General features: G+C 38.6%; 1 protein-coding gene across 3 annotated transcripts in view; it reads left to right on the top strand.

Annotated features, from left to right (window-relative positions):
* RPRD2 (regulation of nuclear pre-mRNA domain containing 2) overlaps window positions 1-24,526 on the top strand; it is a 97,289-nt gene that overhangs the window by 65,528 nt on the left and 7,235 nt on the right. For 2 of the 3 annotated variants that reach the window (XM_032397015.1, XM_032397016.1), the window contains exons 3-9: window positions 456-556; window positions 2,771-2,823; window positions 3,428-3,554; window positions 5,559-5,734; window positions 15,745-16,027; window positions 17,585-17,845; window positions 20,474-20,674. In XM_032397015.1, the coding sequence (XP_032252906.1) occupies window positions 456-556; window positions 2,771-2,823; window positions 3,428-3,554; window positions 5,559-5,734; window positions 15,745-16,027; window positions 17,585-17,845; window positions 20,474-20,674 (1,202 nt within the window). Of the gene's footprint in view, window positions 1-455; window positions 557-1,416; window positions 1,495-2,770; window positions 2,824-3,427; window positions 3,555-5,558; window positions 5,735-15,744; window positions 16,028-17,584; window positions 17,846-20,473; window positions 20,675-24,526 lie in introns of all 3 variants that reach the window. The other variant, XM_032397014.1, reaches the window with a different exon arrangement.

Here is a 24,526-nt window from a genome sequence, read left to right as displayed (position 1 = left end):
GTCAAATGTATTTCAATTTCAAAAGATTGCAATAAAAAATTTTAAAGGGGTGCATGGATGGCTCAGTCGGTTAAGCGTCTGCCTTCGGCTCAGGTCATGAGTCCTGGGGTCCTGGGATTGAGCCCTGCATTTGGTGCCCTGCTCAGTGGGGAGCCCTGCATTGGGTGCCCTGCTCAGTGGGGAGCCTGCTTCTCCCTCTCCCTCTGCTGCTCCCCCTGCCTGTGCTTTCTCTCACTCTCTGTCCTGCTTTTGTCAAATAAGTAAAATCTTTAAAAAAAAAAATTTTTTTTAAAGAGTTATTAAGATTTTAGTCCTACTAGACACTGTAGAAAAAAAATGTCTTGAACATCAAAAGACACTTGGAAAATAATTTTGTTGACAACTTTATTTTAGATTCTAGTTTGAGATAAAATTAACATTTTTATATGTCTGTGTCACTTTTTCTTTATCCTCAGGGATCCATCTGTCTCTAAGTCTATAGAACGAATCTTCAAAATCTGGGAAGATAGAAATGTGTACCCAGAAGAAATGATTATGGCATTGAGAGAAGCTTTGAGTAAGTGTATTTTCTCTCCTAAAAGAAAAAATTGAGTCCTTGACTCTTTAAAATTATAGATATTTTATAGATCTGGTCCTGTTGCTTAATAATGAAAAATAAAGTTCTGGATTGGGTCCTACTTATTTAAAATTAAATATTTAAAAAATCTGTTTGAATTAAAATTTAAATAGAATTGGTTTGGAGAGGGTTGGCTTTTGTTTGTATTTATTAGAAAAAGTCAAGCATATTAAGTGATGATGGCTATCTGATTATTTTCCTGCATGTTTTACTTTGAGTGTTTTAAACTATTCATTTTTTTTGTATGTTTAATAATTACTGCCCTGTCCTCTTACTGTTGGAGAATTTTTTAATGGGGTTTCAGTTTCCACTAAATTATTTTATATTAAGCATATATTGGCATTCTTTAGTCTTTGTTTTGGTTTAGATTTGCAGTAACTTGTGTACCTGTTTTTAAAAAGTTACTTACTTCCTGTGTATTAGATGCATGTAATTGAGTCATTAAATAAAAGTTGGTGGTGATATCTGATACCATGACCATTATTTGACAAGAAATTTGCTTTAAAAATAGCATCTTCTAAGAAGCTGTTAAATTCTTCATTTGAATGCATTAACTAGTATTTTGTGCCCTATTCTTCTTAAAATCAGTAATTTTATTGATAATAGAAATCATGTTTATTTGACAGCTTCTTAGATCTGGTGGGTGTTTTTATTTTTTTATAAAAATGAAAGGAAAAGAAAGAAAGAAACAACACACAGTCTCGGATTGCCTTTTTTCAATGCTACAACTTTGACACTGAAGTGGACAGACAGAACAGCTTCCCATAATGCCAGATTGCAAAAACTGAAATGTTTTCCAGGTACCACTTTCAAAACTCAGAAGCAGCTGAAAGAAAATCTGAACAAACAACCGAATAAGCAGTGGAAGAAATCACAAAGTAAGGAACAAAATCTCAACTAATATAAAATTACCTCCTCTTTTTGGAGCAGAAGAAAATGTAGACCATTTGACATCGTACCTGGCATAAACCATGGGGAAGCCTGTGTTTTCCAGGTCTGGGAGAGTGACCCAGTGATTTATACTAAACAAGCCATCATGGAGTTACTTCTTTAAAAAAAAACAAAAACAAAAGAAATGCAGAAAAAGGGTTTAAATGAGTGAAGATTCAAGAGTAGTTGGGGGAGTGAAAGAAGAAAAAAAATGCTTGATAGTGCCCAGGCTAACTCTTAGGTTGAAAGATAGAAGAAGTTAGAGGCAGCTGACATTAAACAACAGAGCTGAAGAGGAGACTAGGCATTAAGAAGCATTTCTTTGGGAGCCATGAAATCCTTCAGATTTGGGGATACACTCTACCAGATTAGACATGGGCCTCAAATCCTGGCCAGAAGCTCAGTCTCTAACGGGAGCTCCTTTTATGTTTATCATGTTTACCCAGCATGAGATCAAGGGAGTGGAATACTGCATGTGATAGGCTGCTGTGGGCCAAACTGAGGAATATTGAGAAAGACTTGAAGGTGTGGAGGGAACAAGGTAGAAGACAGTGAGAATTGAGAGGTAAAACAAGACACTTGGGATGGTTTTACTACATCAAGCATATGATATTCATCATGATTAAGGGAGTCCTCTGACATCCTTTTGGTCATAAGTTGCATGCTTAGGAACAGCAAGAGTCAACATTTCAGCCAAAGTTGAACCACAGTGGTAATGTACTTAGAACGTTCCCTGCCTGTTTTTGCTGTGAATTGAGTGAGCAGAAAAAGAAATCCAAAGCTAAATCATAGGAATAGAGTTGATGTTTGTAAGTAATTTTCTTCAGCCAGTGCTCAGGATTAATTGGATGTCGTGCTCCTGAACACTCTTTCTTAATTTGAGGTATTGAGATCCTCTTAAATTCAGTCAGACTGGGAAAAAAGGTACTCCATGTATCTCAGTATCTCCAAATCAATAATTCTAGGACTTTATGACTTAAAGTGTCTGTTGGAGGTAAGTAGGTTAGATCTATCTAAATAGTATATTTTTATATTGACCACACTTGGGAGTGTTTAAATTTCATATTCTAGGAATATTTATTCTAGGAGTTATATTATTATTTAAATGTGTATATTTGACGTATGTTCAAAGTGTACACCCTTAACTATAAAGCTGAAAAATTACCTGAATATTAGTTGACTTTTGTGTCTGTATTCTTAATGACCTTTTGTTTAATTCAACAGCATCCGCGAATCCAAAAGCTGCTCTCAAGTCTAAGATAGTTGCAGAATTTCGAGTAAGTTATTAGAATACGTTTAATATGCCAAAGCTTTATTCACCCCTTTTGTTACAGTTCCCCGTATAGTCCAGTAAGATTTATTTTTATTCAGTTGTACATAAATTATATTTTAAACAAGTTTAAACTGTTCTGAAAGAATCCAGATTGGGATCAGATTACTTGGAGTTTTATATGTTCCCCCAATGGAAGAATTAACCTTCTTCCAGAATATCTATTACCAGCCAAGTTCTGTATTGAACTCCCCCCAACAATGGGTTCATCCTTCTGTGAAGCTCTACTAAATTAGAATTTGCTTAGAGTTAACATAATAAGACTATATTTACCTAATTAAAATTTAAAGAATAAGTGGACCTTGTCTTAGTCTTAATCTTATATGTTCAGTTAGCCTTGAATAACTAAGGAAAGGATATTTTAAAGTATGTAACTAAAAATACGGTTTTGGCATGAAAATTGATAGTGCTATCCCCAATTATGAGGAAATGCAAACAAAGGGTTTCTTTCTCTTGGTTTTATTAGATTTTAGACATGTTTTATGTTAATGGGGGAAGGTAGAATAAGTGAATGTTTTCATAAATAAAATACGACTCTGGTCTGTATTCAGTCCCAGGCCCTCATTGAAGAACTGTTGCTGTACAAGCGCTCAGAAGATCAGATAGAATTGAAGGAAAAACAGCTGTCAACCATGAGGGTGGATGTGTGCAGCACAGAAACTCTCAAATGTTTAAAAGGTAATACTTATTTTTATATAGAATACCTCAGATTTTCTTCTCAGCTCTGTCATTTTTAAGTCATCAGACTGGCTTCTCCCATATAGAGAACCTTAGGATTTAGAGAGCAGTTGTGGTACCTGGTCTTCCAAGTGGTGATTTCATGCATATAAATTTCATAAGTAAATTCTTGTCTTTCACATTGCACACCTTAAACTTACACGATGTTATATGTTGATTGTATCTCGATAAAGCAGGAGAAAAAAAATCTTAAAAAAAAATCTAAAAAAGTAATTAAAACAAATTCTGCCCTGTCCTCATTTCTAGTGCTTTCTTGATATATTGGGTTATATAGAGACAGATGTATTTCACATGCGTGATAGATAATGTGGCTTGGGTATGTTCTTTAATAAGGTCACCATAATGCCCCATAAAATCTAGTTAGTTGCTCTCTTTTCCTTAGATTGTAAATTAAAAATAATAATCGTATTAATAAATTATTAGAATGTAAATCTCATGAAGGTAGAAATTATCCTTATTTATTGCTGTATCCTAGCGCCTAGAGCAATGCCTGATACATAATAGGCATTTGATAAATATTTTTGAAATCATGAATAAATGGCTGTCGGCTGTTGATTTGGGCACCTGTTTTGTTCTTGCCTTGTACTTTAAATTTAACCATTGTTACCTAATTTAATCCTCACAACAACCCAGAAGCATATTAAAAACCTCCATTTTGTACATGAGAAATCTGAGGCTTCATAAGGAGATGAGTAGCTTTCTAAGCAAGTTACACAGTTGATAAAAAGCAAAGCCAAAATTTGTACCCATATTTGAAGCCATATTCCAGTAGTCACTGGGAAAGATGTATACTTAAAAGAGTAAGTAACAGGGGCGCCTGGGTGACTCAGTCGTTAAGTGTCTGCCTTCTGCTCAGGTCATGATCCCAGGGTCCTGGGATCGAGCCCCACGTCGGGCTCCCTGCTCAGCGGGAAGCCTGCTTCTCCCTCTCCCACTCCCTCTGCTTGTGTTCCTGCCCTCGCTATCTCTCTCTCTGTCAAATAAATAAGTAAAATCTTAAAAAAAAAATTCTTCTTTCCTATCTGAAGAAGATCCCTGATAAGAGTACAAACCATGAATTGTTTTTTCAACAATAGTGATATTACCAACTGTTAGTTACTCTTCTTTTTTTAAGATTTTATTTATTTGAGAGAGAGAGCTAGTGAGAGCAGGAACACAAGTGGGGAGTGGGAGAGGGAGAAGCAGGCTTCCCGCTGAGCAGGGAGCCCGACGCGGGGCTCGATCCCAGGACCCTGGGATCATGACCTGAGCCGAAGGCAGACGCTTAACAACTGAGCCACCCAGGCGCCCAGAAAGAAGATTTTTTAATGTGATACATACAGAGGTCACTTTATGTTTACTTTTCTGAACCTCCATTTTCTCACATTCTGTGGTGAATCGAAGTGAACAGAATTGAGCCTCATCCTGTTACTCCTAATTAGCAGCTCAGCCTCCGATTTGTGAAGAAAAGAAATCAAAAGAGTTTCTTTTAGTTGAACTTTCTTTTCTTTACCTTAATTTTAGGTGCCTTCGTGATATACTCTTGGCTACACTCTAGCAGATTAACGTGAATTGTTTTAATAATCTGTTTTGTGGGTTTTGTGACTTGGAGAAGCTCCTTTAAGGTGAAACTGAGACTAAGGCAACAAGAACAGGTTCACAGATTATGTAAAAGGGGTTTTCTTCAAAAGATTAAATTTTTGGGGCGCCTGGGTGGCTCAGTCCTTAAACATCTGCCTTTGGCTCAGGTCATGATCCCAGTGTCCTGGGATCAGGCCCCGCATCGGGCTCTCTGCTCAGCGGGAAGCCTGGTGCTCTCTCTCCCTCTCCCACTCCCCCTGCTTGTGTTCCTTCTCTCGCTGTGTCTCTGTCAAAAAAAATAAATAAAATCTTAAAAAAAAAAAAAGATTAGATTTTTTACATATTCTGTTTTATCCTGAAATGAATACTTCTCTGTTATTTTAGATAAGACAGGTGGAAAGAAGTTCTCCAAAGAATTTGAAGAGGCAAGTTCCAAGCTCGAGGAATTTGTGAATGGATTAGATAAGCAGGTGAAAAATGGGCCCTCACTAACAGAAGCACTGGAAAATGCTGGAATTTTCTATGAAGCACAGTACAAAGAAGTAAAAGTGGTGGCCAATGTAAGTAATAATTAAAGCTATCTTATATTGATTGCTTACTATAAATCAGTGATTTATAGTTCATATGAGTTCTCTGACTCTATGAGGGTAAACATTATTACCTCCAGTGCATTGATGAAGAAATTACTTTTGAAGAAGGTCAGTAGCCTTGTATAAGGTAATAGAGCCAGCAAGTGGAGGAGTCTAAATTAAGACCTGGCTCTTTTTGACACTAAATAAAGCTCATGGATACCCTGACCATTAAGCTTTACTAAAGCTTTAGGTTTTAGCATTTCAAAAGGAATATACCTAATTATGGTTACAGGATATAAAAATTGGGCAGAAGTAGAGGCACCTGGGTGGCTCAGTCGTTAAGCGTCTGCCTTCGGCTCAGGTCATGATCCCAGGGTCCTGGGAACGGGCCCCACGTCAGGCTCCCTGCTCCGTGGGAAGCCTGCTTCTCCCTCTCCCACTCCCCCTGCTGTGTTCCCACTCTCGCTGTGTCTCTCTCTGTCAGGTGACTAAATAAAATCTTTAAAAAAAAAAAAAATTGGGCAGAAGTATATATACTTTATTGTTTTACCAGAAAGCTAGATGGAAACATTCTGTTACTAAAATTTTGTTACGGGGCGCCTGGGTGGCTCAGTTGTTAAGCGTCTGCCTTCAGCTCAGGTCATGATCTCAGGGTCCTGGGATCGAGCCCCGCATCGGGCTCCCTGCTCAGCAGGAAGCCGGCTTCTCCGTCTCCCACTCCCCCTGCTTGTGTTCCCTCTCTCACTGTGTCTCTCTCTGTCAAATAAATAAATAAAATCTTTTTTTTAAAATAAATAAATAAAAAAAAATAAAATTCTGTTACTAGTGTCCTCTAAAAGAAACTGTTGTATACTAAATTTTTTACAGTTTTATTTATTTATTTTTATAGAGGAGAGAGTGGGGGGAGGGGCAGAGGGAAAGAGAGAGAGAGAATCTTAAGCAAGATACTTAACTGACTGAACTGCCCAGGCACCCTGCATTTTTTTTTTATAGCTTTAATCACTGTGTATGGTCATAAAAGCAGATGGTAGAGTAGATCCTACCAGTCCCACTGGTAAGGAGCAATCTAGAAGCAATCTTCTAGAAGCAATCCCTTTAACTCATTTAGCTCTTTTTTTTTTTTTGGCTTTTGCCTTCATATTTCTGAATAATATGCCTGTGTTGTTCTTTCTTGATTTATCCTATTTAAGAAATATCTTTTGACTTCTTGGTATGACAGATGAGGATTTAACTTATACTCCACTGCCTTCCTCCTTCTCCCAACAGCATTATATAACTATTTTAAATCTATTGATCATCTTCGTACATGGTAGTAGTATATTTGATATTTTTTGACCACTAACTCTCGACTCTTCACTGTGTAAAATGAGGTTATTAACGTCCCTCTCCTTTCCCATTAGTTTTCATTTATCCCTTCAGTTTCCCGACTTCAGTAAACTGTACTTTCACATTGTCAAGGTTGATAATATTTACATTCTACTCTGTAATCATAATTAAATGTTACTTCCTTAAAGACTGAAAATTAATAAACAAAGATTATAGTACAGCTATGTAAACATTGTTCGCTGTTATGGTCTTATGGTAGGTATGGTTATATTAGAGGCTTTTTTTTTTTTCCTAGAATTTTTTTTTGCATTGTTTGCTTTCTCATAGCCTTTTTTTCACTTTCTCAGTTCTCTATCACATCGAATATTCTGAATTCACATTTTCCCCAGAAACCTCCCTAGCTGAACTTTAAATCTCCTGTTCCAGTTTTAAGTGTCTGGATCTCATTCTAGGACTACCTTTTACTGATATTCTGAGTTGAGCACTCTATTTTACAGATTCTGTGTCTTCTTTTTTTGGTTTTCTCTCTTGTTTTGTTAATTTCCAAAAAAGGGGGGCTTATGAGAGGTAGATTTTCTGAGTCCTTAGATCTCAAAATGTCTTTATACTGTTTTCACATTTGCTTTGGTAAAAGTTTGTCTGGTTGAAAATCATTTTCCCTCACAGCTTAAAAGGCATTACTTCATTGTCTTTAGTGTTACTGATGTGAAGACTCTGCAAGATCATTTGTAGGTAACTTTTTTTTTTGCCTGGGAGCTTTTAGGGACTCCATCCATAGTGTCCTGAAATTTTTACAATGGTGTATCTACGTGAGGTTTTGTTTTTCATTCATTAAGGGTTACATGGAGGGCTCTTTCAGTCTAAAGATTGGTGTTCTTCAGTTGTGGAATAATTTCTTTCTCTTCTATGTTCTCATATTTTCTCAACCTTATCTTTTTGTTCTGCTTTCTGAAAGATCTTGAGTTTCGTTTCCCCTCTAGTTATCTTGGTCTTTCTCTTTTATGATTCTGGCTTTCATCAAAAATCAGATAATATCTCTGTCCATTCATATTTAAGAATGAGATATGAAAAAATTGAGAAGCTCCCGGTACATAGGTAGGGGTTATTTACTGTTGGGTTTAGTAAAGTGTGTGTAGGTCAGGAACTGGCTGTTATTCAGGGCAGGAGGAGTGCTAAATATTAGAAGGCTGGAGTCTTTTTGCCAGAATATTTTAACTTTTTAGAGAAGTCACGTTTTTGCCCGAGGCCTTGGCTGCCAAGTGTGGAGATTGCAAGGGAGGTGGTATTGAGTGGTAGTCACGCTTTTAATTAATTATCCTGATTTCAACCCCACCACTCACTCCACCCTTCTGTAGTCATCATGCCCTAGATAAAAGCAGCTTAGGGATTCTGCAAGTCAGATCAGCTCCTTTCCCAGATATTGCTCGCCTTCTGCACACTCCTAACCTCATTTTTCTCTCCCCTGCCTCATCCCTTCTTTATTACTCTTTCTTCATCCTCTTTCTGTTTTCTAAATTTTGTAGAAATGTTTTTTCCAGGTATGCTTCTGGTTATTTGTTATACCTTTGTTTGTTGTTGTTTTGTTTTTAAGATTTTATTTATTTATTTGACAGAGAGAGACAACGCGAGAGAAGGAACGCAGGGGGAGTGGGAGAAGGAGAAGCAGGCTTTCCGCTGAGCGGGGAGCCCGATGCGGGGCTCTATCCCAGGACACTGGGATCATGACCTGAGCCGAAGGCAGACGCGCTTAACGACTGAGCCACCCAGGCACCCCTGTTGTTGTTGTTCTTAACTATTCATTTTATAGGAGTCCCAGGAGGGAGAGACAGTGAATGGGTGTGGTCAGTTCACCATTTTGCCCCAAAAGACCATTTAATAATTTTTGAATACTGATCTATGATCTGTTATTTAGGAAATCATTTAGTCTGCTTTAGAGGATCTTCAACAAATGGCTTGGGAGAGGTTTATTCCGGAAGCATTTGTTGAATACACATAATTGCAATTCTGTATGATAAATGCTATAATAGAGGTAACTGTAGGATGCTATGTGAATAGATTGAATAGGTGCTTTAGTTATTTGGGAGTGGGAATGGAAGATATGGAGAAAAATTTCTCAAAGGAGCTAAACTCTCATATTGCAGTAATTAGCTAAATGAAAAACCCATATTCTCTGAAGAGCATAGTTGAAAGCATGCAAACATAAGAGTATGGCAAAATTGGTGGACCTGAGAGTAGTTTCTCATAGTAGGTGGGCATGTACGCAGAAGGTGGTAAATAGAACTGGAGAGTTACTTAGGAACAAGGTTCTGAAAGGTGTGTGTTCACTGGAATTGGTCTTGGAATTTTACCCCGAAAGCAGTGGGAAGCAGTTGTAGGATTTTGATTTTGCTAATGATGTGATCAAGTTTGCATTTTAGAATCAGGAGAACAGGATGGAAAATAGAGTATTAGAAGCAGGGAGATAATGGGTGTGTGGGTGGCTCAGTCGGCTAAGCATCTGCCTTCGGCCCAGGTCATGATCCCAGGGTCCTGGGATTGAGACCCATATCAGGCTCCCTGCTCAGTGGGGTGCCTGCTTCTCCCTCTGCCTCTGTCTGCCACTCCTCCTCTCCTCCTGCTTGTGTGCTCTCTCTCTCACTGTGTCAAATAAATAAATCTTTAAAAACAATTTTTTTCTTTTATTACCTAAAAATGTTAATCTGTCTGGCTTCCCTTGTAATGAGAAGTCAACTGTGCCTAGATGTATTCTTTGTAGTTATCCTGCTTGGGGGTTCACTGAGCATTTTGGATCTATGGTTTGGTATCTTTCATTAATTTTGGAAACTATTTGACCATTATCTTTTAAAATATTTCTTCTCTTCCATTCTCTCTCTTCTCCTTTGAGGATTTTAGTTACATATCCCATGTGGTCTTAGATTTCTGCTGTTTTATTCATTCTTTTTTCCCTCTGGACTAATTTTGGCTAATTTATACTTACCAGTCTTCAAGTTCAAATATTCTTTTTTTTTTTTAAGATTTTATTTATTTGACAGAGAGAGACACAGTGAGAGAGGGAACACAAGCAGGGGGAGTGGGAGAGGGAGAAGCAGGCTTTTCACTGAGCAGGGAGCCCGATGTGGGGCTCGATCCCAGGACCCTGGGATCATGACCTGAGCCAAAGGCAGACGCTTAATGACTGAGCCACCCAGGCACCCCAAGTTCAAGTATTCTTTCTTCTGCTGAGCCCAGTGTGCTTCTTTGTCTTTGGTTTTCAGTAGTTATGCAGCAGTGTGTCTAACATGGTCTTCTTCGTATCTGGTTTGGGGTTTGTAGAACTTTTTGAATCAATGATTTATTAGTTTACTGGGGCTGCTGTAACAAAGTATCTCAAACTGGGTGGTTTAAACATTAATTTGTTGTCTGTCTCATAATTCTAGAGGACATACATCCAAGAACAAAGTGTTAGCATGGTTGATTTTTTAAAATACTATATTTGAGAGAGAAAGAGAACGTGCATGAGTGGGGGGAGGGATTGAGGGAGAGGGGCAAGCAGATTTCCTGCTGAGCAGGAAGCCCAATGCAGGGCTCAGTCCCAGGACCCCAAGATCATGACCTGAGCTGAAGTCAGACACCCAACTGACTGAGCCTCCCAGGCACCCCAGCATAGTTGATTCTTTCCGAGGGTCATGAGGGAAGGTTCTGTTCCTGGCTTCATAGTTTGACTCGTAGATGGCCATTTTCTCCCAGTATCTCTTCACATTGTCTTTTCTCAGTGTGTGTCTGTGTCCAGGTTTCCCCTTTCTCTAAGGATACCAGTCATTTTGGCTCAGGGCCCACCCTAATAACCTCATTTTAACTTGATTACCTCTGTAAAAACTTGTCACATTCTGAGGTGTATAGGGTTAGGACTTGAACCTATGACTCTGGAGGGCCACACCCCATAACAAATTGCTTGATGTTTTTCACAAATTTTGGAAAATTCTCGACTGTTATCTGTCAAGTATTATTTCTATTCCATTCTCTCTTCTCTCCTGGAATTCTACTAATACGTATATTAGATCTCATCACTGAGTTCCAAGTGTCTTTTTATGTTCCTTTCTGTATTTTCCATCCTTTCTCTCAGTGCTTCCTTCTAGATATTTTCTATTAACCAGTCTTCTAATTCATTAATTCTCTCTTCTGCTGAACCTTTATCTATTGTTAAACCCATCAATTAATTACAGTTGGCTTATTTTTCAGTTCTAGAATCACCATTTGATTTTTTTCCCCTCCCCTTCCCTGATTTCTTTTTAGAAAGAATCTGATTTTCTGCTAAATTCTGTTGATCTTTTTTCTTCGTCTTTTCCTGTCTTTCATCTTTTCATTCTTTTTTAAATTGTGAAATATTCTCAAACTTAAACACCTTAAGTACATTATGAAGACATTTTTTTTCCTGAATCATTTGGAAATAAGTTGATGTCCTATCACCCCCAAATATTTTCCTGTGTGTTTTCCTGCCAGACCGATATATTCTCCTTCACAACCATAAAGTATAGCCGTTTAATCAGAAATCAATTCATACAGTGACATACTATTATTATATAATACTTAAACCCTATTCGGATTGACCAGTTTTTATAGCAAAAGATTCTGTCCAGAATAACAGGTTGCATTTATTGCATTTCTCTTTATTTTCCTTTGATCTAAAATAATTCCTCAGTATTTTCCTTGACTTTCATGTTCTAAATATGTTTGAAGATTATAAGTCAAAATATTTTGTCCCCCAGTTTGGATTTATGTGATGTTTTTTGTGATCAGATTTAGGTTATGCATCTTTAGTTGGAATATCACAGAATTGATTGTGTTCTTCTCTTTGCATTTTTTCAGTTATCCCACAAGTTTGATGTCTTCCACTACCTGTTATATTCCTGTTGATATCTTATTAATGTAGTATCTTCCAGGCTTGTCCATTGAGAAGTTTTCACTTGGTAATTGCTATGGATTGAATTGTGTATCCCAAAAAGATGTTGAAGTCCCAGTTCCTGGTACACATAAATGTGACCTTACTTGGATGTAGGGTCTTTGCAGATGTAATCAAGTTAAGCTGAGGTCATTAGGTTGAGCCTAATACAATATAACTCATGTGCTTATAAGAAGAGGGAAATTTGGATACAGACACACGGGGAGAACATCATGTAACAACCAAAACAGATATTTTAGAGATGTGGCTACAAGCCAAGGAACACAAAGTGTTGATGGCTACCAACAGAAACAAGGAAAAGGCAAGGAAGGATAGGCCTGCTGACACCTTGATTTTGGACTTCTAGCCACCCGAATTAGGAGATAATAAATTTCTGTTGTTTTAAGCCTCCCAAGTTGTGGTACTTTATTACCACAACCCTAAGAAAGTAATAGAGTAATTAGTAAGTGTTTTATGGGGAGGTATTTTTGAAACGATGTAAATAACTTATTCATCATCAAACTTTCAATTTATTCATTTATTTAAATCAATATGGACTCATAGAGTCTTATTTATTCTATGTTTTAATTAATTACTATCAGTAATTATTGTGATGCTCAAATTGTCCCAGATTTGGCCAGTGGGATCTTCTTTCAGGCTGCTTTCTGTGTTCTTTTACATGTCCCCATCATTTTTGGAGCATTTTGGTACTTTTGGAACAAGGTGTTCCATCCCATCTTGCCTGGCCCTCGAATCAGTCATTTCTCCAAGGAGCCTGAGTTCCTTTTAGTGAAAAACCATTTAGAAACCATCTGAGTGGGGTTCCTGGGTGGCTCAGTCAATTCAGCATCTGCCTTCAGCTCAGGTCATGATCTCAGGGCTGGGATTGAGCCCCACATCGGGCTCCCTACTCAGCGGAAGTCTGCTTCTCCCTCTGCCTCTTCCCCTCTTGTGCTCTCTCTTGCTCGTTCTCTCTCTCTCAAAGAAATAAATAAAATTTTTAAAAAGAATCTGAGTATTAAGTATACTCATTGATGTTGGGATATCACAGCTGCCAAACCACATCAGTGTACAGAGCTAGGAAATAGATGTGTGTATATACATACTTAACCGATATGTACACACACATTTACATCTATATTAATTTATGTATCTGTCTATATATATTGAAAACCGTGAGTTCACATTGTTCTCTCCAATCCTAGTCCAACACCACAGGATTCATTCTAGTTTTCTCCCTTGCCCTGTTTGTAATTGCTTTTTCGAGCAATGCAAAACCTTGTCCCCCTTATCTTCAATATAATCACTTATTTGATCAATCCCTGTGTGTAGGGGCGCTTGGGGGGCTCAGTCAGTTAAGCGTCTGCCTTCGGCTCAGGTCATGATCTCAGGGTTCTGGAGTCGAGCCCCGCATCGGGCTCCCTACCCAGTGGGGAGTCTGCTTCTCCCTCTCCCTCCACCCCTCCCCTCTGTTCATGCTTGCTCTCTCTCAAAAAAAAAAAAAAATCCCTGTGTGTAGCCAGACTCCCAGCACTTCCATCCCTCCTCACCCACCTCTGGGCTTTCTCTGTATCTTGCTTCAGCATCCCACGCAATGCCTTCCTCATATTTTCCTCAACCCATTTTGGCTCCATCATCTTACTCTAGGCTACCAGGTCTTTTTTTTATCTCCAGCTAATGGATTTTGTGCTGAAGTGTTCAAGAAGGGATTTTTCTCTATTTTCTTGAATATGTGAAACATAACTATTTGGTTTTTGTCAGATAATTCCAATACTGGCTTCACTTGTTACAAGTCTGTTTCTAATGTCTTTTTTCTTTTAGGTCATTTGGTCTCATCTCTTGGCATGCTGGCTAATTTTGTATTGAGTGCTAACATTGTATATGAAAGTGTTTATAGAGTCTCTAGATGATTTCTCTTCCTCCAGAGAGTATAAACCCTTTCCCTTGCTAGGGTTTGCAGATATTGTGAGAGCTGATCGTGTTAATCAGATCTGAAACTGAACTGACTTGGGCTGAATTGCAGTTTGGGCATGACTTTGTCTTCTTCTGGTTCTTCCCAGCTTCTGGCATGTAGAGTTTTCCCACTGAGAGGCTGGAGTGATCACAAGGGCCCCTCTTCTACTGCATGATTTGAACTCTAATCCTTGTCTCCTTAACACATGAGACTGTGTTTAACTACTCTTTTCAGAAGTTTTCTGCTTGGCTTCTTAATTCCCTCTTCTTCAGAATTGAGGAAATAATCTTGAAGAGCTAAAATAACATATTGTTGAGCCATTTCTGTCCTTTCTGTTTCACTAGAATCTTGGCCTTTCAAGTCTCTAATTTCTATCTCTATAGACCAGCAGGACTGTTAAAAAGCTCTGCTTTTTCTTCATATTTAGTAGTGGCCCTCTGCCTTGTCCTTATACCTGAATTCTCAAATTCTTACCTGCCTCCTCCAAATCAGCAGAACCCTGAGAAGAAAGGTAGTTGCAGAATGTCAGCTTAGCTCTCTTTCCTCATGGTTTCCCCTGCTGTAGGATTTGCCACTTAAGTTTTGGTTGCCTCAGCACTCCCCAGCACATTGAAACGTGTGCATGAGCGCATGTATGTGCAAGTGTGTGTGTGTGTATATATCTGGCTTTCCTAGTTGTTCTTGGTGGGAGCATTGCTCTACTACAAGCTACTCAAGTATATCCAGAAGCAAAAGCTCAACTCTAGTGTATTCTTTTCTGTTCCATTCCTTTTTTGTTCGATCCCAAAATGATTTTACAATCTAATGATCCAAGACTCTTAACCAAAAGAAAAAGACACACTGTTTTAAGGCATTAACATTAAGATAATCAGATAATAGGATTTCAGCCAAGTGATGAAGGGTTAACATCAACAATGGTATGTCGTATTGATTATGTGTACCCTTGATATGACATGATAACAGTAGCGCTTTACCTCTATGGTCTTCCTCCCAAAAACCTATAACCCCAGTTTAATCATGAGAAAAACATCAGGCAGATCTCAAATTTGAGGGACAGTCTGTAAACCTGACTGGTACCATCAAGGTCATCAAAAACAAGGAAAATCTAACAAGCTCACAAACAAGAGGGGCCTAAGAAGACATGACTATTAAATGTACTGTGGTTTCCCACATGGGATCCTGGACTAGAAAAAGGACATTAGATAAAAACTGAGGAAATCTACCTGAAGTATGTGGACTTTAGTTAATAATAATTATCAAAATTGGTTCATTAATTGTGACAAATGTATCATACTAATGTTAGAGGTTAATCAAAAGGGATAATTGGGAACTCTCTGTATAATCGTCACAGTAATTTTTTATACCTAAAACTGTTCTAAAATTAAAAGTTTATTTCTTAAAAAAATCCATACTATTTGACTTCCTAGGTTATACTTTACTTATGGATTTGGTTTTTGTCTGTCTTCTTAGTCATTGCCATATCTCCAGTACCTAGAAGATTGGCCAGCACATTTAGGCCCTCCATAAATATTGGGTTGGTTAGATTGGTAGAAGAGAGCAAAGGAGGATTAAGTACAGATAACCTCTAAGTTTCTAACTTGGGCAACTGTGTGGATGGTAATATTCATTTAGGGGGTACAAAAAGCAGAGACTGAGAACTATTCCATGTTTGACAGATGATTTTTTTGTTTCGTTTTGTACCGGGGTATAGTTAATAATAATGAGGAAATCTGGTCAAAGTCAAAATGGTAGCATCTTGGTTCTTTTCTCAGAGGAATAACTCTTCTTTTCCTCTTTTAGGCATATAAAACCTTCGCTAATCGAGTGAACAATTTAAAGAAAAAGCTGGATCAATTGAAGTCAACCCTTCCTGATCCTGAAGAATCACCAGTCCCTTCCCCAAGCATGGATGCTCCTTCTCCAACTGGTTCTGAGTCTCCTTTTCAGGGAATGGGAGGTGAGGAATCCCAGTCACCAGCCATGGAGAGTGAGAAATCTGCCACACCTGAGCCTGTGACAGATAATCGTGATGTAGAAGACATGGAACTCTCAGATGTGGAAGATGATGGGTCAAAAATCATTGGTATGTCCTTATGCGATTAATAGGCAACTTGTTCCTTATCTATTTTGCTTTCCCACCAATGAATCTATCACAGGTTGGTATTAAAAGATAGTTCAATCCTTGTAAGATTAGAACAGCAAGGTATCATTATCCTGGTTCAGGATTTGGTATGCCACATGGGCTAAAAATCATTGCTCAAGATCTGGTCCATTCAGTATGGTAGGACTAGCTACATGTGACTATTGAGCATTTGAAATACGACTTGTCCAACTTGAGATGTGCTCTAATTAAAAAATACACAGGGGAGTCTAGAAACTTAGTACCCCAAAAAAGTAAAAATATCTCAATTATTTTTGTATTTATAGCATATTGAAATGAAAATATTTGGGAGATACTGAGATAAAATACATAATTTTACCCATTTCTACTTTTTTTTAATGTGGCCACTAGAAAATTTAAATTTGTGAGTTACATTTCTGTTGAACAGCACTGTTCTGGAGGGGGGGGCACTTATGCTGGAATACCTTATTCTCTGTCATTCTTGACCTTTAAGATTCCAACGCCACAGTTTCTTAATTATGCTTTCAAAATTAACCTGGGGACACCTGGCTGGCTGAGTGGGTAGAGCATGTGGCTCTTGATCTCAGGGTCGGGAGTTTGTGCCCCACATTGGGTGTAGAAATTACATACATACACACATACACACACAAACAAACAAAATTAACCTGGATCGGTGCATTGTTTCTATGACACCCCCAGCTTTTATAATTATTCTTAGGCAGTTGGACTTCTGTTGAATTTAATGCATTCTCCATATATAGTGCATAGCCTTTAAAGTATTAAAAGGAGTATATTGTTTTTGTTTTTTTTTTTTTTTTAAAGATTTTATTTATTTATTTGAGAGAGAGAGAATGAGACAGAGAGAGCACATGAGAGGGGGGGAGGGTCAGAGGGAGAAGCAGACTCCCCGCCGAGCAGGGAGCCCGATGCGGGACTCGATCCCGGGACTCCAGGATCATGACCTGAGCCGAAGGCAGTCGCTTAACCAACTGAGCCACCCAGGCGCCCTAAAAGGAGTATATTGTAAAGGCAATTTATTGCAGTTTCAAGTTAGTGCCTATATTATAATTGTATCCCCCAGTTAGGCCAATTTCAGGAAGTCAAAGAAAAATACAAGAAAGTATGTATAGAGTTTCTATGTCTTAGAAAGCTTTCAGGTTAATTGAAAAGAAAGGACAGGATAATTTATGACTATAAATATCATTACTAAAAGAACACAAATGTGTACCAAATAATAACATGATCCCAGAAATGTACAAATTTAATACACAAACGCTAAGAAAATGCAAAGAAATCTCTGAAAAGATAAAAAATGAATTTGGGAAATTTATTTTAAGCAGGAGTCGAAGGTGAGAAGGAACATAAAGAGTATGACTTACTTAAAAATCATGAAGTGAATGATTTTTCTCTAAAGCATAGTGCTTTATACCGCAAAATCAGGAACTAGTAGGACATGTTTCATACTGGAAGCAGAGTGTGGAAAGCAGTAATGCAGTATCACCCCTTTTCTTTAAACAGTAGAGGACAGGAAGGAAAAACCTGTGGAGAAGTCAGCTGTATCAACTTCTATGTCTACAAAGCCAACAGAAAGTATCTCAAAGGCCTCTTCATGTACCCCAGTGCCTGTGACCATGACAGCAACCCCACCTCTTCCAAAGCCTGTGAATACTTCTCTCCTGTCCCCTTCTCCAGCGTTGGCTTTGCCAAACCTGGCTAATGTGGATCTGGCAAAGATCAGTTCTATCCTTAGCAGCCTAACATCAGTCATGAAAAATACCGGTAAGTGAACCCCATAAAGAGAATAAAAAGCTTATTTTCATCTTTCTAATTGAGCCATCAGTCTGGTTTTTTGTTGTTTTTTTCTTAAATTAAAAGTAATTTTTTAAATCAAAAAATAAAACCAATACATGGTTATTATAGAAAAATTAGAAAATAAGAGAATAAAATAAATATCTACTACCCCAGAGGACACCACTTGTGTCCAGCCTGTGTGTGTGTGTGTGTGTGTGTGTGTGTGTGTTTGAGAGAGAGAGAATGTTTTGGTAGATTAAATATTTATAATAATTTTTCTTTCAATAATTGAAGTATATTATATATGAATTTATTTAAACCTTTATTACTGGGCATCTGGTATGTTTCCAGTTTTTCACTATTATAAAGAATAATGAACAACCTTGATGCTAAACTTTATGCACAACACTTCCTAAATGATTGAGTATATAGGGCTTTTTTTTTTTCCTTCATGGAGATTTTAATGAAAATATATAAAAGTAGAGCACGTCCCATGTACTCATCACTCATCCTCAGCAGTAGAAACACATGGCCAGTCTTGTTTCTGCTATGCCTTACCCAATATTGATTATTTTGAAGAAAATCCCAATTATTTAATTTCTTTATAAAAACTTAAATATACTTTTCTAAAAGACAAAGGCAAAAAAATGTAGGTTTTTATTCTTTTCATGTTAAAACTAAAATGATTACCAAAAATGTACTACTTTATGTCCAAGCACATGAAAGTTCCCATTGTTCCTCAACCTCTATAACACTATTTTGTCTTATTTTAATACTTTGTCAAATTCAGTCTTAAAAAGTCATTTATTTGGGGATGCCTGACTGGCTCAGTCAGTAGAGCATCCAACTCTCTCTCTCTCTCTCTTTTTTTTTTTTTTTTTAACATGTAATCTCTACACCAAGTGTGGGGCTCGAACCCACAACCCTGAGATCAAGCGTCCCATGCTCCACTGACTCAGCCAGCCAGGTGCCCCAAGCATGCAGCTCTTTTTTTTTTTTAAGACTTTATTTATTTGTCAGAAAGAGAGAGAGAGAGCACAAACCGGGGAAGCGGCAGGCAGAGAAAGAAGCAGGCTCCCCACTGGGCAAGGAGCCCAGGGTGGGACTCTATGCCAGGACCCTGGGATCATGACCTGAGCTGAAGGCAGACGTTTAACTGACTCAGCCACCCAGGTGTCCCAGCATGCCACTCTTGATCTCAGGGTTGTGAGTTCAAGCCCCATGTTGGGTGTAGAGATTACTTTAAAAAAAAAAAAAAAAAATCCGGCACCTGGTTGGCTCAGTCGGTTGAGTATCCAACTCTTGATTTCAGACCAGGTCATGATCTCAGGGTTATGAGATAGAGCCCCATGTTGGGCTCCCCACTGGGCGTGGAGCTTGCTTAAGATTCTCTCTCCCTGGGGTGCCTGGGTGGCTCAGTCATTAAGCATCTGCCTTCAGCTCAGGTCATGGCCCCAGGGTCCTGGGACCCAGCCCCAAATCAGGCTCCCTGCTCAGCAGGAAGCTTGGTTCTCCCTCTCCCACTCCCCCTGCTTACGTTCCCTCTCTCACAGTGTCTCTCTCTGTCAAATAAATAAAATCTTTAAAGAAAAAAAAAGATTCTCTCTCCCCACCTCCCTCTGCCCCTCTTGCCCCCCCACTCTCTCTCTCAAAAAAAAAAAAAAAAAGAGAGTCATTTGTTTTAATTTACATCTCTTTGATTAAGATTCGGTTAAAACTTTTTCATTTGTTTACCATTTAGTTTTCCTTGTGAAATACCTGTTCATATATTTGGTCATTCAAAAATTATTTTCTCTTCTTTTTATATACTTTTATTCTATATTAAAAATTAACCCAGGGGCACCTGGGTGGCTCAGTCGTTAAGCGTCTGCCTTCAGCTCAGGTCATGATCCCAGGGTCCTGGGATCGAGCCCCGCATCGGGCTTCCTACTCCGCGGGAAGCCTGCTTCTCCCACTCCCCCCTGCTTGTGTTCCCTCTCTCACTGTGTCTCTCTCTGTCAAATAAATAAAATCTTTAAAAAAAAAAATTAACCCAATGTTTTAAAATATAAAGATGTAGGGGAACCTGGCTGTCTCAGTCCCTGGAGGGTGCAACTCTTGATCTTGGGGTCGTGAGTTCAAGCCCCATGTTGGGTGTGGAGCCTACTTAAAAAAAAATTAAAATGTAAAGATGTAAAGGAAATTGCTTACATGATCTCATTTTAAAGGCCATTTTAAAAGCAACGTATTAATCACATAGAATTACGCAGTGGCTAAGTTATACAATTGTAATGGCTATGGTCGTAATCAGCCATTAAATACTTACCGAGCACCTACAGGACTCTGAGGTATAGGTTACATTTGGTAGAGAAAAATATACGTTCCCTAAATTTCTTTCTACTGGCTCTTAAAACTGACAAATACATATGAAAAAAAAACTTAATACTGTTTACTTTAGGGGTGTTCCAAGTTGACAGAAGCAGATTTTAATCTAATTTTCAATTTTTCCTTTGTACAAGCCATGATATGCCTTATTTGTGGGTCTGTCACAGAAACATTCCTGATTGAGTGGAAAGTATCATGAATTTACCGGTCATTTTGAATTGCATTTTCTTGAGTTAATCTTTCTGCCACCAGGGGTCAGTCCTGCATCAAGACCGTCTCCAGGAACGCCTACAAGTCCCAGCAACCTTAGCAGTGGCCTGAAAACACCTGCACCTGCCCCGACAACATCTCACAATCCTCTGGCAAATATCCTCTCAAAGGTGGAGATCACCCCAGAGAGCATTCTGTCTGCTCTTTCCAAAACCCAGACACAGTCAGCCCCAGCACTGCAAGGTAAACTGACATATGCCAGAGGGACTTGAATTGTGAGTGTTTGCCTCTGGCCTAATCCTGGATTCCATTTCTGAAGAATCCAAAGCCATGGAATGTGTAGTACAGTTAATTATCTTCTTTGTATGTATCATCTGTAAGCTGGCACTAATAGAATTAGAAAATGTCAAAGCTAAAAGAGACCTAATACCATCTAGTTTAATCCCTTCCTTTTCAGGTGAGATTAAGGCTAATGAGGTGATGTGATCTGCTTAAGGTCACACATTGATCTATTCAGTAATGAACTGAGACTAAAAGCCAGTTTTTTTGACTGGAGTCCAATGTTCTTTCACCTACACCATGAACCCCCCTCCTCGGGGGGTTGCATTTATTCCAGCTCTTATAGTATATATATTGAGGTTTACATTTTTAGTGTTAACCAAAGCTAAAGATAGTAAGAAAGGTCAGTCTACTGTCAAAAATCTTATGAGACGGGGTGCCTGGGTGGTGCAGTCTGTAAAGTGTCTGACTCTTGGTTTCGGCTCAGGTTGTGATCTCAGGGCTGTGAAATCAAGCCCCGAGTCAAACTCTGCACTTAGCGCAGAGTCTTCTTAAGACTCTTTCCCTCTGTCCCTCTCCTCTTCTCTCTCTCTTTCTTTCTCAAATAAATAAATCTTTAAAAAAAAATCTTCTGGGGCGCCTGGGTGGCTCAGTCGTTAAGTGTCTGCCTTTGGCTCAGGTCATGATTCCAGGTCCTGGGATCGAGCCCCGCATCGGGCTCCCTGCTCCGCGGGAAGCCTGCTTCTCCCTCTCCCACTCCCCCTGCTTGTGTTCCCTCTCTCACTGTGTCTCTCTCTGTCAAATAAATAAATAAAATCTTTAAAAAAAAAAAAATAAATAAAATAAAATTAAAAAAAATCTTCTGAGGGCGCCTGGCTCAGTCGGTTAAGCATCTGCCTTCGGCTTAGGTCATGATGCCAGGGCCCTGGGATCGAGTCCCGCATCGGGCTCCCTGCTCAGCGAGGAGTCTGCTTCTCCCTCTCCCTCTGCCTGCCGCTCCCCCTGCTCATGCTCTCTCTCTCTTCATCTCTGTAAATCTCTCTCAAATAAATAAAATCTTTAAAAAGAAATCTTATGAGACATAATTTTCTTTTTTTATGTCCTGATGTTTTATAGAGGCCTCTATTTATAGGTATAGCACATCTTTTTTGTGTTCGCCTACCTATAATCTCTACCTTATTTGAACCTCTCTATTCAGCTTTGCTAATTATCTGTTCTTTGTCTCAAACTGTCTGCTTCTAACATTTTTTCATAAGGCTTACCTGCTCTCTCTTCTCCAACCTTCCAGATACCAACACAGTCTTTATTTAGCACCTAAGTGTAATTATGCAATGAATTACAAATATCAGAGCAGTATCTTCAATACAGCAATTTAACTTTGTATAGAGGCTCTCAGCCAGGAACCTCCAGGGGACATTTGGCAGTGTCTGAACATATTGTTGTTTGTCACAACTGTGGTGGGGGGGGAGTGCTACTGCATCTAGTGGGTAGAGGCCAGGGGATGCTGTGAAACACCCCACAATACAGAGAACAGCCCTCACAACAAGCAATAATCCAACCCCAAATGCTGGTACTGCTAAAGTTGAGAAACCCTGCTTTATATGAATCTAGAGCAGAACAGGTTTCTATTCATTTTATTTCCTAAACTCTTCTGTAAGTGGATCAGCCAAGGACTAGATTATAGTGAACTCTGCCTTTAGATAAGTTGGAGAAGATTTTTGTTAGACACAATTCAGTGCTATTAAATAGTAATCCATAGCTACCATATATTGGCAACAGCAGGCAAGGATTAATGATATACTACAGCATATCTAATAGTATGAATTTTAGAGATAATTAGTTTGAGGGATCGGCATGGTTACAATTTCTCCCTTCTAGGCCCGCTTCTGTCACCATCCTACAGTTACAGACAAAAATGTTGAACTCACTTGTTTTTATTAGCCTCTTATATGGGTATAATAACATTTACAGCTTTTCCTTTCAATAGATTATTATACCGTGTCTTATGGACTTTCTCATCAGGCAAACTTTGAGTAGAACTAGGTGTGTTCTGACAATGTTTTTCTGGAGACCCCAGAAAACAAGCTTTGTGGAGTAACAGGGTAGTTCATCACCTTCCATTTTCTTGTGGAAAGTAGAATTCTTGACTTTTAAAAAACTGTAAAAGGAATCTCTTAGAATCTCTGATTGTGTCACCCACAGCTATCGTTGACAGGTTTTCAACACAAAAGAACAACTTCAGTGGGCACAAGGGCCATAGAGTATAGCCTGTTAAGATTGAAGAAAAGTAATATTTAGTGGTAAGAGACCACTCACCTATTACCAGAAATCTGAGTAATGTCTATCTTAACAAGATTTCATCCCACAATATCTGAAAGATATGCTGAAATATCTTTTAAAAATTATGTGACATCATGTATCACATTCTATTGCTTGAGGACTTCTGGTTTTGGTATGAACAGTGGCTACTAAGAATTAAATCAAACTGTTAGTGGCGGTAAGTTACATAGCCAGAGAACTTTTCGGAAATGGAACGTGGAGTTTATTTTTCAAGAGGATAATTGAAATAAACGATATTTCAATTATTCAGATATTAGTGAATATTGGATAACAAAAATCATACACTTATTATGTAGAAATTGTTGGCAGTTAAAAATGTTCCAAGGAGGGGCGCCTGGGTGGCTCAGTCGGTTAAGCATCTGCCTTCAGCTCAGGTCATGATCCCAGGGTCCTGGGATTGAGCCCCACATCAGGCTCCCTGCTCAGTGGGGAGCCTGCTTCTCCCTCTCCCTCTACTGCTCCCCCTGCTTGTGCTCTCTCTCTCTGTCAAATAAAATCTTAAAAAAAAATGTTCCAAGGATGGGGGCACCTGGTTGGTGCAGTCTGTTAAGCGTCCTACTCTTGGTTTCTGCTCAGGTGGTGATCTCAGGGTCATGATCTCAGGGTCATGAGATCAAGCCCCACGCCACCCTCCATGCTCAGTGCAGTCTGCTTAAGTTTCTCTCTCCCTCTCCCCATGCCCCTCTCCCTAACTTACTCTCTAAAATAAATCTTCAAAAAAAAAATGTTCAAAGGATGGAGTGATCTCAGAATTCTTCAGAGCTTAAGTCTCTTAGTAAATATTGGATTAAAATTAAAATTTTGAAAAAACATTAATTAAAGTATCCTCTGAAATACTGTTTTCTTTCACCACCAGAAATTGGGTAAATTTTCCAAAATATTGAATTTATAGGACCTCCTATTTATCTCTTTGTCAAGTATTTTTCTAAAAAATTTTCTACAGGAGCAGTTTGCTTTGGTGGACTTCAGCCTTTGCCCCAAAGAATTCTTTCTCAGAGCTTCTGAGGTTTTGTCTATCAATGAGTAGGTGTGAATCTCATCAGTGTCAACCTGGGTAGATGCATAATCCTTGAATTTTCCAAGCTATAAGGTGGTCTAGCTTTGTAATTCTTTGTGGTGTGTGTTTGTATGTTTACTACTGCTACATTTTACAACCAAAAATGATAGCTAAAAGCGCTGTTTCCCCAAAGCCTAGCAAGAGACACTTGAAAAAAGTGTGACCCTGTTGAAATAAATTTCAGCAATGTGCATACACTGGTCTCTCTCTTGAGAATTAACAGTGTATGTTAACTTATTAGAAACAGTTGTGGAGGCTGGAAAGGAAGGGTTGAACAGAATATCTATTTGCATTTAGAGAAATAGTACCATAGATCAGATGTTAAGACAAACTAGCTTAAAGTGTTATTTTAAGGATAATTTTGCCTCCTTTCTTTTCCTGCTTTGTCTTGTTTTAAACTATGAATGATTCTGACACTA

This window comes from Phoca vitulina, unplaced genomic scaffold (assembly GCF_004348235.1).
Source record: "Phoca vitulina isolate PV1807 unplaced genomic scaffold, GSC_HSeal_1.0 scaffold96, whole genome shotgun sequence".
NCBI classification, from domain to species: Eukaryota; Metazoa; Chordata; class Mammalia; order Carnivora; family Phocidae; genus Phoca; species Phoca vitulina.
This window is presented reverse-complemented; position numbering and strand designations above follow the sequence as displayed.